Source organism: Antedon bifida, chromosome 2 (genome assembly GCF_963402885.1).
Source record: "Antedon bifida chromosome 2, ecAntBifi1.1, whole genome shotgun sequence".
Lineage (NCBI taxonomy): Eukaryota > Metazoa > Echinodermata > Crinoidea > Comatulida > Antedonidae > Antedon > Antedon bifida.
In genome coordinates, this window is record NC_136227.1 from 7,144,319 (window position 1) to 7,160,420 (window position 16,102).

At 31.6% G+C, this 16,102-nt stretch overlaps 3 protein-coding genes across 3 annotated transcripts in view; all 3 read left to right on the forward strand.

Annotated features, from left to right (window-relative positions):
• LOC144836057 (uncharacterized) overlaps positions 1-16,102 on the forward strand; it is a 107,077-nt gene that overhangs the window by 89,044 nt on the left and 1,931 nt on the right. The window lies entirely within an intron of this gene.
• LOC144836065 (uncharacterized) lies at positions 80-4,824 on the forward strand. Its single transcript, XM_078691243.1, has 2 exons — positions 80-1,125; positions 4,060-4,824. Exons 1-2 carry the CDS (start codon positions 196-198, stop codon positions 4,201-4,203), a joined length of 1,074 nt encoding a protein of 357 aa, XP_078547369.1. The 5' UTR covers positions 80-195; the 3' UTR covers positions 4,204-4,824.
• LOC144835387 (E3 ubiquitin-protein ligase TRIM45-like) lies at positions 6,510-8,660 on the forward strand. The gene has a single exon (XM_078690471.1). It carries the CDS (start codon positions 6,510-6,512, stop codon positions 8,658-8,660), a length of 2,151 nt encoding a protein of 716 aa, XP_078546597.1.

A 16,102-nucleotide genomic window follows, 5' to 3' on the forward strand; every position in this document is an offset into this window, starting at 1 on the left:
ACTGTGTTTTGTAAAATATGCAATGTTGCCATTTGTATACACTGTTCAATCATGGATCACAAGGAATGGGAGGGAAAAGACAAACACGTGACTATCAGCATAAAAGATGCGTTTAAAACATTTAAACAAACATCAGCAGGATTAGAGAGAGAGGCAAAAAGATGTATAACTAAATTAAAGTATGATCTTAAAGTAATGACTGATCGTGTTAAGAAACTAGATGAAAACAGAGAAAAGAGTTTGAAGGGAATTCAAAACCACGTCAAGGATTTGGTAACAAGAATAAAAGAAAGTGAAGACAAATTAAAAAATGAGGTGGAGGCTATGTACAAAATCAAGAGGAAGACTACTGATGCCGATATAGAGGATGTTACAACGACGATATCGTATATCAATACAAACATCAATTTGCTCCATCACTTAGGGAAGGGCAATGAAGCAACGGCAATGTTATCCGGTAATGACGTCATCACAGCACTGGACGATAGGATCAAGGCAGTACCTAAAACAAAACCTGTTAATGCTGAGATTACATTTGTTAAAAACAATAAACACATTACTTCATTACAGAAGGATATCGGAATCGTAACACAATCAAGGGCAGGCTATTTAGAATTAAGAGGATCTGAGAGTATGACATTACCAACAATTGATGTTAAAATAATAAAAACTGACGAATGTGAAATACATGCAAATAACATAAAAGCTACATTGACACAACCAACAGGAGAAACTATCATCAGTCAAGTTGAAGAAGAAGACAATGGTGACTATACTGTGATAGGTAGATGTACAAGTGCAGGGATTTGCAAGGTTGATGTTAGAGTTGATGGTGAACCAATTAAGAAGTCACCAATGACTATTAAAGTAGAGAAAGAAGGATTATTAAACACTATGAAAATAGATAAAGATGTTCAAGATGTAGTTAAATATGGAGACGATTGCTTGCTTGTTTCATGTTTGGACAATGCCATTCACAAATACCAGCAATCAGGTAAATACATTGGTAAGGTTACACTATCAGTAGGTGTGTGTGTCTACAGCATGTTCCTAATGAACAATGGTAATATAGCATTCAGTGATGATCAGAATAAATGCATCACATTATGCACTATGAATGGTGAGGTGGTTAAATCATTTGGTAAGAAAGAGTTGGCATATCCACGTGGTATTCATGTGGATGAAGCATCACGTGTCATGTATGTAGCTAATAATAATAATTTAGCCATGTTTAACATTGAAAGTGGCAAACACATTATGAAAATAGCACAATGTGATACTACGGGTTCTGGATTTATAAATATCATTGATGTCAACCTTACAAGACAAGGAAATATTCTTGTACTTTACTTTAATCAAAGCTGCTTAAAACTATTTGATAATGAAGGAAAGTTTATTAAAGTTCTTGTCGCTGAGGGCGATGTAGATGGTAAGGTGAAGTACCCAAAGAGAGTAGTAGTTGATGATAATGACAACATCATAATATCAAGTCAATACAAACTACAGCTATTTAGTAATAGTGGAAAGTTTATTAAAAGGATTGATAAAGCAGACGATGGAATCAAATATACTTATGAATTATGCATCATATCACACAATCCACGTAGAGTAGCAGTGGCAAATAATGGAGACAAAACAGTAAAAATATTCAATTATTAAATAATGATTAATAAGCTTAGCTTCATTAAGATTACGACATACACTTGTATGGTAAAATAAAACACTAAAATCAAATTCAAACCATATCGAACATTATTAATTATTAATAACAAAAATAATAACTTATTAACAAAATAATTATAATAGAAAAGGCGTAATCGCTATTTAATAATATAACATTTTATTTGAATGTTGTGAAACTGTTTATTTTCAATTATCAGGTTTATGTAGTGATGGTGAATAATGCTGTATAATATTAACTGCATTAGTATATATTTTGTATAGATAAGCAGGCCTATGCATTCTGCAAAAAACGTTTATAGCAATGTGTAATTCATAATTATTATATAATTCTTAATTTCTTATTATTTTCTATTTTAGTCTTTTATCATCATTGCATTGTAGTTTTACTTTATTTTTAATAGAAATAGGGGGTGTATAATTAATTATAATAATAAATAATGTAAATGAACTTACTATTTAAGGTTAATTTGTGGTACAATAAAATAGTTTAGGTTTTGACTTAATTTTATCTTTCTCCATCGCTTCAGTTTTAGATATTGTTTGTTTGTGTAGGAAGGTAGATCGATACAATTCGTACACGAATAAAAATATCTCTCACAAATTTTCGTCTTTTTTTTTACATTCATAATGTATATGTTACGTTGATCAGAATCACATGTGTAGAGCCAACATAAAAATTGTTAAATGAAAAAAAATAGACGCAACGAGTCTAAATATCTTAGTGACGTTTCGTTTTTATGCTGTCAACTACCACAAACGTTTGGATTGGAATGGTCTGTAAAATCTTGGTGACGCTGTGTAGCGCCACCAGTCGTCCTGTTGTTGACAGGTACTGTATAACTTGTATGATTAGTTATAATTATTTCTTTGTGTTACATAGTAAACGTTAGGTTAAATTAAAAAAGAAATATTTGCATTACGGCCAATAATTGAATTAGAATATTAGTTTAAAATGTTCATTTAACGTTTACACACATTGAAACACTTAAAGATCACGGTCATGACAGTTAATACACGATTATTCCAGTTTTATTCCCGATTATTTTATATACGGTATAAAATGTTTATTTAACGTTTACATACCTCGGAACACAATCAAGATCATACAATAATTTGAACGATTATTCCAATACCGTATTTATTCGTTTATTCGAGCTATGCGTTTATTCGGGGAGGCGTTTATTTTTTCCGATTATATTTCTTTACAGGCATCACCAGATCGTGCTCCTTAAGTTCAATACTTTATTAGCAAATTTGAATTCAAAATGTTGGACATTTGACCATATTTGAAAATAAGTTAATATTGAAGTTCCAGTGCTGCTAAAAGTCATTCATAACCAAGGAGTTATAATTCCTTGCATACAAATATTAACTCACAATGTATAAACTTAACAGGATGTTGCTAAAAAATTAAATTTGTACTAATATTTAAAATCAAACCAAACATTTTGTTTATTCTCATGGCCTACTTCCTTTAATTGATTCCGCTGTACTTTCAAAATGTACTCTACACTCCACAAGCCGAAGATATCACTAGTAAATACATACAATCATAAAATTATATTCCATAGACTTGTACACACTGCCAGCAAGTGGAAACAAATTAAAAAGTGAAGTGGAGTCAATGTACAAAATCAAGAGGACGGCAACTGATACCGAAATAGAGGATGTGACAACGACGATATCGTATATAAATACAAACATCGGTTTGCTCCACCACCTAGGGAAGGGCAATGAAGCAACGGCAATGTTATCCGGTAATGACGTCATTACAGCACTAGATGATAGGATCAAGGCAGTACCTAAAACAGAATACAGAAGGATATTGGAATGGTTATACAATCAAGGGCAGACTATTTAGAATTAAAAGGAGCTGAGAGTATGACAACTGGTCAAGCAATTGATGTTAAAATAATACAAACTTATGAATGCGAAATACACGCAAACGACTTAAAAGCTACATTGACACAACCAACGCGAGAAACTATCATCAGTCAAGTTGAAGAAGAAGACAATGGTGACTATACTGTGATAGGTAGATGTACAAGTGCAGGGATTTGCAAGGTTGATGTTAGAGTTGATAGTGAACACATTAAGAAGTCACCAATAACTATTGAAGTAGAGAAAGAAGGATTATTAAACACTATGAAAATAGATAAAGGTGTTTATGATGTAGTTAAATATGAAGACGATTGCTTGCTTGTTTCATGTTTTGACAATATCATTCACAAATACAAGCAATCAGATAAATACATTGGTAAGGTTACACTATCAAAAGGTGTGTGGGTCAAAAGAATGTTTACAATAGACAAGGGTAATATAGCATTCAGTGATCGTGGTAATAACTGCATCACAATATGCACTGTGAATGGTGAGGTGGTTAAATCATTTGGTAAGGGAGAGTTGACATGTCCAAATGGTATTTATGTGGATGAATCATCACGTGTCATGTATGTAACTGATAATGATAATGTAGCCATGTTAAAAAAATTGAAAGCGGCAAACTCATTAAGAAAATAGCACCATGTTATAGGCCTCACGTGCGTTTAATTGCTATCATTGATGTCACCCTTACAAGACAAGGATATATTCTTGCACTTGACTATAACAGATGCTGCTTAAATCTATTTGATAATGAAGGAAAGTTTATTAAAGTTCTTGTCGATGTGGGCGATGAAGATGGTAAGGTGAAGTACCCAAAAGGAGTAGTAGTTGATGATAATGACAATATCATAATATCAAGTTCCGACAAACTACAGCTATTTAGTAATAGTGGAAAGTTCATTAAAAGGATTGATAAAGCAGAAGATGGAATCAACACTCCTAATGGATTATGCATCATATCACACAATCCACGTAGAGTAGCAGTGGCAAATGGAGACAAAACAGTGAAAATATTTAATTATTAAATAATGATTAATAAGCTTAGCTTCATTAACCTTACGACATACACTTTTATGGTTAAATAAAACACTAAAATAATATTCAAATTATGTCGAACATTATTAATTATTAATTAAAAATAACAACTTGTGAAAACAAATATAATTATAATAAAAAAGGCGTAATCGCTGTTTATATTCAATTATCAGGTTTATTTAGTGATGGCGAATAATGTCGTATAATAATAACTGCATTATAAGCGGGCCTATGCATTCTCTGCAATAATATACTATTAATTTACATCAACGTTTATAGCAATGTGTAATTCATAATTACTGTGTAATTCTTAATTTCTTTGGTAACTTTCAGTCTTTTATCATCATTGCATTGTAGTTTTACTTTATTTATTTTTATTAGAAATAGAGGGTGTATAATTAATTATAATAATAAATAATTTAAATGAACTTAATATTTAAGGTTAATTTGTGGTACAATAAAATAGTTTAGGTTTTGACTTTATGTTTGACGATGTTTATTTAACGTTTACATAACTAGGAAGACAATCGAGATCATACAATAATATTAACGATTATTCCAATACCGTATTTAATAAAATTATTCGTTTATTCGAGGTATGCGTTTAGTCTGGGATGCGTTTATTTTTTTTTGGTGTAGGCCTAATATAGTAACACATTTACTATTGAATAGTGATAGTATACAGTAAAAATTGTATCGAAATGATTTGTAAACTGTATATTATCATGCCAAATATACAATAACCAAACAAGAACATAGCATACATAAAAAAAACATCACAAGTCTAAAACGTGATTTCCCGTTACACGAGGATAAATCTGCATTTATTCATAGTTAATAAAGTACAACATTATAACAAATATGATATTGTCATTTCTTTGGAACATGTGTTTATTGTAGAAGTTTATTAATGTAAACTGTTTAAACATGTTAAACCTACAGACAAACAAAGCCATAGTATGAGCCTTCTTTGAGAGTAGGGTAAACATAACTTATTAATCCTTTATTATAATCATTGTGGTGTCTTTCGCAGGCCTATATGATTCTTAACGTTTCCGCTGGGTACAGCACAACATTCTGTTAATAGACTACTGTATATAGACGAATCAATATGCTATAAAAAAACGTCACAGGAAGCATGACTACATTAGTAATTCATATCGAAACCATTTTGTTTCAACTTACATATGAGAGCATTTGTGCCAGTCTACAAAATCAAAGACTAAGTTAGTATAAAAGTTCTTCAGCCATTCTGTTCAGAGGTTTTATTTGTTTAATTGTGTTTGCACATCCAACGGCAAGTAACTCACTAATACAGGATAGATACGCTATGTTGTTTGTATTAACCAAATCTTATTTGAGGCTTAGGGAGTGAGGTAGAAAACAGTTGTGAGTTAACCCTCGCTAAGATTGGATCTTGGAAGGCAAGAACGTTAACAAACAAGGTAAGGCTCTTTTACAAGCTACTACTTTGCTCTTTGACAACATTCGCCCTTTCAGAAGAATGGGTTAAAACACACTTTATTTTATTTATTATATAAATAATAAATGTCCTATTCAACTCGTTGAACATTCAATTGTTCAACTAAATGTTCTCACAAATCAACGAATGCAATACATTCACTAGTTAACACACCTACTATTTATAAGTAAACTTCAATTCAAATAATCATCTGCTTCCATCTTGAATCGAATAATATCGAAGGCTAGGCCATGCACACAATTATCCCGAAAAAATAGTGAATAGTTATCACTATAGTATTAGTGACTATTTCAGTGATAAATGCAAATTTGGGGAATGCGTTTTACCACAATACGCACATCAATTAAAATAAAAAGGAAATAACCGATGCATTTTGTTTTACACATTAAAGCTTTATTGTTTATTATTCACAGATCAATCCAATATGGCTACCAGTGACCTGGCTAAATTTCTAGAATGTATTGATGAGAAGGTTCTAGAGTGCCAAATATGCTTTAATCGACTCAACGAACCCAGAACCTTAACATGTCTTCACAGCTTCTGTCTGAGTTGTCTTGACAACTGGTTGAAGAAAACTAACAAAGTAAGCTGTCCAACTTGCTCCAAATCTTATCAGATTCCAGAGGGCGGTCTAAAGAAATTACCACCAAACACGTTTCTAAATCATTTGTTAGAAACAATTAAACCATTTTCGAATACAGATCAAATAAAATGTTTTTGTGGAAAGAAACGTCAAGGTAAAACCTACTGTCAGGATTGCAGACGATATTTATGTCACGATTGTAGTGACCATCATCAAAACATACCAGCTTGCAAAAACCACAAGTTGCATTCAGTGGAAGATGTTCGATCTATGAGTGTAAGTGAAATCAATGCGATGCACCCGCCTCTGTGTTCCGTCCACAATGAACCTTTAACTGTGTTTTGTAAAATATGCAATATTGCTATTTGTATATATTGTTCGATAATTGATCATAAGGAATGGGAAGGAACAGACAAGCACGCGACCATCAGTATAACGGATGCGTTTAAAACTTTTGAACAAACGTCAGCAGGATTGGAGAGAGAGGCAAAAAGATGTACAGCTAAATTAAATGATGATCTTAGAGTAATGACTGATTGTGTTAAGAAACTAGATGAAAACAGAGAAAATAGTTTGAGAGGAATTGAAAATCACGGAAAGGAATTGGTAACAAGAATAAAAGAAAGTGGAGACAAATTAAGAAGTGAGGTGGAGGAAATGTACAAAATCAAGAGGAAGACAACTGATGCCGATATAGAGGATGTGACAACGACGATATCGTATATAAATACAAACATCAATTTGCTCCACCACCTAAGGAAGGGCAATGAAGGAACGGCAATGTTATCCGGTAATGACATAATTACAGCGCTGGATGATAGAATCAAGACAGTGCCCAAAACACAACATGATTCTAATGTTGAGATTAACTTTGTGAGAAACCATAAAAAAATGGCTTCATTTCAGAATGATATTGGAATGATTACAACGCTGAGGGCAGCAGACTGTTTGGAATTGAGAGGAGCTGAGAGTATGACAACTGGTCAAACAATTGATGTTAAAATAATAAAAACTGACGAATGTGAAATACATGCAAATGACTTAAAAGCTACATTGATAAAATCAACAGGAGAAACTATTATCCCTGAAATAAAAGAAGATGACAATGGTGACTATACTGTGATAGGTAGATGTAAAAGTGCAGGGACTTGCAAGGTTGATGTTAGAGTTGATGGTAAACATATTAAGAAGTCACCAATGACTATTAAAGTAGAGAAAGAAGGATTATTAAACAGTATGAAAATAGATAAATATGTTTATGATGTAGTTAAATATGGAGACGATTGCTTGCTTGTTTCATGTTTGGACAACGGCATTTACAAATACAAGCAATCAGGTAAATACATTGATAAGGTTACACTATCACAAGGTGTGTGTGTCTACAGCATGTTCCTAATGAACAATGGTAATATAGCATTCAGTGATTGGGGTAATAACTGCATCACAGTATGCACTGTGAATGGTGAGGTGGTTATATCATTTGGTAAGGAAAAGTTGACATATGCATGTGGTATTCATGTGAATGAAGCATCACGTGTCATGAATGTAGCTAATAATGATAATATAGCCATGTTTAACATTGAAAGTGGCAAACTGATTAAGAAAATAGCACCATGTGATATAAAGGGTTTCCTTGGTATCATTGATGTCACCCTTACAAGACAAGGATATATTCTTGTACTTTGCTGTGACCAAAGCTGCTTAAAACTATTTGATAATGAAGGAAAGTTTATTAAAGTTCTTGTCGATAAGGGCAATGTAGATGGTAAGGTGAATTTACCAAGAGGAGTAGTAGTTGATGGTAATGACAATATCATAATATCAAGTTGCCACAAACTACAGCTATTTAGTAATAGTGGAAAGTTCATCAAAAGGATTGATAAAGCAGACGATGGAATCAACGATCCTCGAGGATTATTCATCATATCTCACCATCCACGTAGAGTAGCAATGGCAAATGGAGACAAAACAGTGAAAACATTTAATTATTAAATAAAGATTAATAAGCTTAGCTTCATTAAGCTTACGACATACACTTTATGGTTAAATAAATTACTAAAATCATATTCAAACCATAGTCAACATTATTAATTATTAATACAAAATAATAACTTATAAACAAAAAAATATAATAATAAAGGCGTATTCGCTATTTATTTCATAATATCACACTTTATTTGAATGCTGTGAAACTGTTTATTTTCAATTATCAGGTTCATGTAGTGATGGCGAATAACCCTGTATAATATTAACTGCATTAGTGTCTGTATAATTATTCTGTATAAGCAGGCCTATGTATTCTGCAAAAAATATACTATTAATTTACATCAACGTTTATAGCAATGTGTAATTCATAATTACTGTGTAATACATAATTTCTGTGTAATTCCTAATTTCTCTGGTAACTTTCAGTCTTTTATCATCATTGCATTGTAGTTTTACTTTATATATTTTTATTAGAAATAGAGGGTATATAATTAATTATAATAATAAATAATGTAAATGAACTTACTATTTTTGGTTAATTTGTGGTACAATAAAATAATTTAGGGTTTGACTTAATTTTATCTTTCTCCATCACTTCAGTTTTAGATATTGTGTGTTTGTGTAGGAAGGTAGACCGATAAAATTCGTACACGAATAAAAATATCTCTCACAAATTTTCGTCTTTTTTGTTTTTACATTCATAATGTATATTTTACTTTGATCTTAATCACAATGTTTTGAAAAATGTGTAGACCCAACATAAACAATATTAAATAACAACATAGACTCAAAGAGTATAAATACCATAGTGACGTTTCGTTGATATGGTGTCAACTACCTCAAATTACTGTTTGGATTGGTCTGTAAACACTTGGTGACGCTGTGAATTTTGTTGTACTAAATCATACTGGTTAAATTATTTGTAACGAAGAATTAAAAAATCCACGGGGTATTCATGTGGATGAAGCATCACGTGTAATGTATGTAGCTGATAATATGAATGTAGCCATGTTTAATATTGAAAAGTGGCAAACTGATTAAGAAAATAGCACACTGTGACACAACAGGGTTGAAATATATAAATATATTTATCTCTTACAAGAGAGGGATATATTCTATACTTTACTCTGTAAAAAAACTGCTTAAAACTATTGATAATGAAGGAAAGTTGATTAAAGTTCTTGTCGATGAGGGCGATGAAGATGGCAAGATGAAGAACCCAGAAGGAGTACTAGTTGAGTTGGCACAAACTACAGCTATTTTAGTAATAGTGGAAAGTTCATTAAAAGGATTGATAAAAAAGAAAGAATCATGTCTACTAAAGGATTATGCATCATATCTCACCATCCACGTAGAGTAGCAGTGGCAAATTATGGTGATAAAAATGTAAAAATATTATTGAATTATTAAACAATGATTAGATACTAGCACATATTATCATTAAAGTTTAGACAGAAATATTTATGTTTAAATAAGTTTTTTTTTATATTGGAACATAAATTAATTTAATGTGATATTGTCTAGGTATAGGTATGAGACTGCTGCTACTAATTTTATACTGAATAAGAATGAGAAAGCTACACCGTTACTCCCCTACCTACCACTCTGACTTTGAAGAACAAATAACAAATATTTAAATATCATTAGGCACCACAGCACATTTTGAAAGACAAAATGTGTTTTAAATAATTCCAAATTCAGTGGAGTTATACTGAAACACATCGAAAAGAACCGACTGTCAGAATACAATAACGTTTCCTATTGACGTCATAGGCTTATGAAATAAATCTATTTGTATACAAACTTGACAAAAAAAATGGTTGACTGTATAGACCGATGGTTGTAATGACGTAAATCATTGTGAAGGCGATATGCTTGCGTTTAGCAAAAAACGATGTCACACAATGCATTTCAGTTTTCCAAAAAAATTACCAAGTTTCAACAATCATGCACACTATTTAATAATTAACGTCCGCATGCTAAAAATACAATAACCAAACAGGAAACAGAGAATACATATAAAACAAACATCACAAGTCTACAACGTGATTTCACGTTACATGAGGATAATTCTGTATTTAATCGTAGTTAATAAAGTACAAATTATAAAAAGTACGATATTGTCATTTCTTTGGAATATGTGATTATTGTGGTAGTTTATCAATGTAATCAATTTAAACATGTTAAACCTACAGACAAACAAAGCCATAGTATGAGTAGGGTAAAAATAACTGATTAACCCTTTGATTATCATTGTGGTGTATTTCGCAGGCCTATATGATTCTTAACGTTTCCGCTGGGTACATCACAACATTCTGTTAATAGACTACTGTATATAGACGAATCAATATGCTATAATAAAACGTCACAGGAAGCATGACTACATTAGTAATTCATATCGGAACCATTTTGTTTCAACTTACATATGAGAGCATTTGTGCCCGTCAACAAAATAAAAGACTAATCAATTGACAAACAAAAACGTCAGTTAGTATAAAAGTTCTTCAGCCATTCTGTTCAGAGGTTTTATTTGTTTAATTTTGTTTGCACATACATCGGCAAGTAACTCACTAATACAGGATAGATAAGCTATGTTGTGCTTTTTAACCAAATCTTATTTGAGGCTTAGAGAGTGAGGTTAAAAAACAGTTGTGAGTTAACCCTCGCTAAGATTGGATCTTGGACCTTGCAAGGAAAGAACAAACAAGGTAAGGCTATTTTACTACTGTCTTGCTCTTTTGTCAACACTTTCCGTCTCAGAAGAATGGGTTAAAAAACACTTCATTTTATATATTATATAAATAATAAATGTTCATGGGTTAAATGTCTTGCTGTCCTATTCAAGTCGTTGAACATTCAATTATTCAACTAATTAATCTCACAAATCAGCGAATACAATACATTCACTAGTTAACACACCTGCTATTTATAAGTAAACTTCAATTCAAATAATCATCTGCTTCCATCTTGAATCGAATAATATCGAAGGCTAGGCCATGCACACAATTATCCCTCTGATTTTGGCCGCGGGAGCTGAGCTGCAAATGTATACTAATAAAGGTGTGACACTTAGGTGTGATAACATATTAATCGTTGGTAGCTAGTATTAGTGATATCATAGTTTGTCTGTATAAAATAATACATAAACCAAATAAACCAATCATGCTGGCATAGCATAATACTATGCACTAAAGTAACAAGAAATATGACGAAACACTTTTACGTTCATATCGGAACCATTTTTTTAAAGATCTGAGAGCATTTCGTTTTTTCCCCTAAAAATAGTAAATAGTTACTATAGTATTAGTGACTATTTCAGTGATAAATACTAATTAGGAATGTTCATTAAAATCATTTACCGAATAGTACATACTGTAAATATATTAGAAATCCCCGTTCCTATTGTATTTGGGGAATGCGTTTAACCACAATACGCACATCAATTAAAATAAAAAGAAAATAACAAATATGCATTTTGTTTTACACATTAAAGGTATATTATTTATTGTTCACAGATCAATCCAATATGGCTACCAGTGACCTGGCTAAATTTCTAGAAGATATTGATGAGAAGGTTCTAGAGTGCCGAATATGCTTTAATCGACTCAATGAACCCAGAACCTTAACATGTCTTCACAGCTTCTGTTTGAGTTGTCTTGACAACTGGTTTAAGAAAACTAACAAAGTAAGCTGCCCAACTTGCTCCAAATCTTATCAGATTCCAGAGGGCGGTCTAAAGAAATTACCACCCAACACGTTTGTGAATAATTTGTTAGAAACAATTGAACAGTTTACAAATACAGATGAGACAAAATGTATCTGTGGTAAGGAAGGTCTATCTAAAACCTACTGTCAGGAGTGCAGACGGTATTTGTGCCACATTTGTAGTGATGCTCATAAGAACATTCCAGCTTGTAAAAACCACAAGTTGCATTCAGTGGAAGATGTTCGATCTATGAGTGTAAGTGAAATCAATGCAATGCACCCGCCTCTGTGTCCCGTCCACAATGAACCTTTAACTGTGTTTTGTAAAATATGCAATGTTGCCATTTGTATACACTGTTCAATCATGGATCACAAGGAATGGGAGGGAAAAGACAAACACGTGACCATCAACATAACGGATGCGTTTAAAACGTTTAAACAAACGTCAACAGGATTGGAGAGAGAGGCAAAAAAATGTACAGCTAAATTAAATGATGATCTTAGAGCAATGACTGATCGTGTTAAGAAACTAGATGAAAACAGAGAAAAGAGTTTGAGAGGAATTGATAATCACGTCAAGGAATTGGTAACAAGAATTAAAGAAAGTGGGGACAAATTAAAAAGTGAGATGGAGGCAATGTACAAAATCAAGAGGAAGGCGACTGAATATCGATATAGAGGATGTTACAACGACGATATCGTATATAATTACAAACATTAATTTGCTCCACCACCTAGGAAAGGGCAATGAAGCAACGGCGATGTTATCCGGTAATGACGTCATTACATCCCTGGGTGATAGGATCAAGGCAGTGCCTAAAACAAAACCTGATGTTAATACAGGCATTAACTTTATGAAAAACCATAAACAAATCGCTTCATTGCAGGATATTGGAATGGTTACACAATCAAGAGCAGGCGACTGTTTAGAGTTAAAAGGAGTTGAGAGTTTGACATTACAAACAAGACCACCTGCCACATCATCTGCTACACTACCTACTACAAGTAAGCATTATTTAGAATTAACTGAAATCAAATAATAAATAGGGCCTACACTGAAATTATTATATTATGTATCTATAATGATACAAACTCTACCTGTTGTGTTATAAAAGAAAAACTATACATACAAAAAAGTTTAATCATTTATCATTTCATTTTAACATTTTAGATGTTCTGATAGTGTATATCGAGATCACTAAAGGTCCACCATATCCACAGTATATTGCAGACATTTTTCAAGAAATTTTTTGTGGAAAAGATGTCGTACATGCAAATAATATGCCACAACAAAGTAACAAAGTTAAAGAACTAGTAGAATTGATAGGGGAAATTGGATTTACCGTGAATGCACTTGAACAGAAGTCTGTAACATTATATCTGTCTACATTACATTTGAGAGCTTTATTCTTCATATGGAGCTTGTATATGAGAGGAAGACTTATGAGATATTTAGTTAAAGTATTAGTTCCTAAAGAACATTGGTCTGCGTTTATTTTGGAATGGAAGTTACGGATCGATCAACTTCAGTATGAATGTATTTGCCAAAGTATGAAATTAAAAGGTAAGAGAATGAGAAAGATTCTTTCCATAAACGCTGCATGAAGGTATACAATATATAATGCATGTTTGAATGTTTTATCTTTCTGAAAAGAAAGCATTAAAAAAAATCAAAATTGCTATCTAATACTATAATAATAATAATAAAATTGTAATCAAACCAAGTTCTCGTAATTGATTTGGTCTATGTATTTCACAAGTTAATAAATTTGCATCAATGCATGCATATACAAAATCAAGCATAAATCGACAAAAACAATAAAAACCATGAAAAATATTAGACCAAAAAAATGCACTATACTTTTCTTAACAGAAGAACTTTTAATGGATAGAATATCACCAGCAACATGTAAGTTTATTTAGCGTTGTAAAATTATATTTTACTAGTGTATAACATTAATTAATATGTGATAATACTTTGATCCAATTTTCAATACTATATCTACAATTTGTCCAATATTTTAGAAAAATTGATTTTTCTATTATACAAATAATGTCATTTCATATAATAAATACAATATGAAAATCAGGTAAATATTAACACCCCCTATATTATTTTTATACTTTTAAAGAATATTCTACAGAATATTTTGAACAGTTGATTGTCGATGTTGATTTATTTTGGGAAACATACGGCTATGTTAGTCTCCTGAAGTTACTACTAAATGAGTTCAAAAACCAAACATCGTTAATTGCAATACAGAATGGAACGGATCCACATGCTCTGCTAAATCTCCTTGTTGGACCAGGGATACTCAGCAAATCTGATGTGACAGTTCTAATTGAAGCTGTCTATTTGAGTGGTTTAGTGGGTTTAGAATCAAAAATCAAGAGGAGGGTACCATCATTTGAAGGATTTCAGAATGTTGTCGTCTCTAAATTCACGAAACGTCGACAAAATTTAATCAACTTTGGTTTTAAAATAAGCAATGAAACAAAGGTTATGATCGACCGCTGGTACAGTGTTGGTTCAGAAGACCAATGGGATTTGATCTTCAAAATTGAAAATAGATGTGAATTACAATCATTAATTGAAAAACTTAGAAAAGAGGAAATGCTACCAGAGTATGATATTTTAATGGCATAGGTAGTAGTCGGTAAAGGGTGTTGAAAGTTTGTCGTTGTAAAATTGATTCCGTAAAACACTTTATTTTTAAATGCAAGTAATTTCATATTCATTTTTAACACTTTGTTACTTTTATTACTTCTACCTTTTTGTTTAATTTTTTTTCTGAAATTGGTTCATTAAATTTAAATATATAATATATAATGCATTCTAAGCAAAATTGTTTTCGTCTAACCTGTCCCAATACTGTCACAAAGTAGGATATTTACAAGTTATTTGTTCTCTACTACTCTAATGTAGGAAGGCGTAGGCCTATATGGGATGATTGGGTACAGTACCGGTAATCAACCAATTAATTCTGCTACATACATTAACGTCTATCTGAACTCAAGATTATACACAATTGTAAGGAAAGAATACAATGTGATGACTGGGATTAGGTATACTCATTACTCAATCATACTTAATCAAATGTAACTTATAATTATATTAATTAGCGAAATGGCTATATGCCTACAAAATAAAATACAAACTCAAAGTGATAAATGATCAGATTAAAAAAGAAAGTGAACATTATACTCACTTTTTATTAAATTACTATTCTTACCCATGAACGGATGTAGTGAATGTGCTATGATTTGTTATTTAATAGTTCACATCCAACAGTGTATACACCAATTACAGGATGGAAATAATATAGATATAAATATAAAAACACACATATAAAAAAATTAAAAAAAGAAAAGCCTAATAGTTAATCTAATATATAGATTGGCAGCAGTGTTAACTAATTCATGGAAAATATACTTAAACTTAGAAAAGGTACAGTAAAAGATATATAACAAACAAACACAGTTTAAATACCATTCTTACATACACATTAACACGGTGCACATGTAATATTGATTTTGAACAAAGTCTATGAATTGGGACATTAAAATTGAAATTAGAAACAAGATTACAAGTGAACATAGAATGTAGACATTTATACAAAAATATTAGGTCATTCATTTTTTGTTTATCAGTTGGTGAAGTAATCGGAGTTTGGCAAGGTAAGCAGGATTTTGGGCCAAGGAACATTATTTTTTTTCTATTATGAATATTAGCAGGAAACAGA

Bases quoted from the DNA above. Each gene is read 5' to 3' on its own strand.
- LOC144836065 (XM_078691243.1), top strand. From the start codon at position 196: ATGACTGATCGTGTTAAGAAACTAGATGAAAACAGAGAAAAGAGTTTG. The intron at 1,126-4,059 runs GTGGTTAAATCA...GTGAATGGTGAG, and splicing joins TATGCACTATGAATGGTGAG to GTGGTTAAATCATTTGGTAA.
- LOC144835387 (XM_078690471.1), top strand. From the start codon at position 6,510: ATGGCTACCAGTGACCTGGCTAAATTTCTAGAATGTATTGATGAGAAG.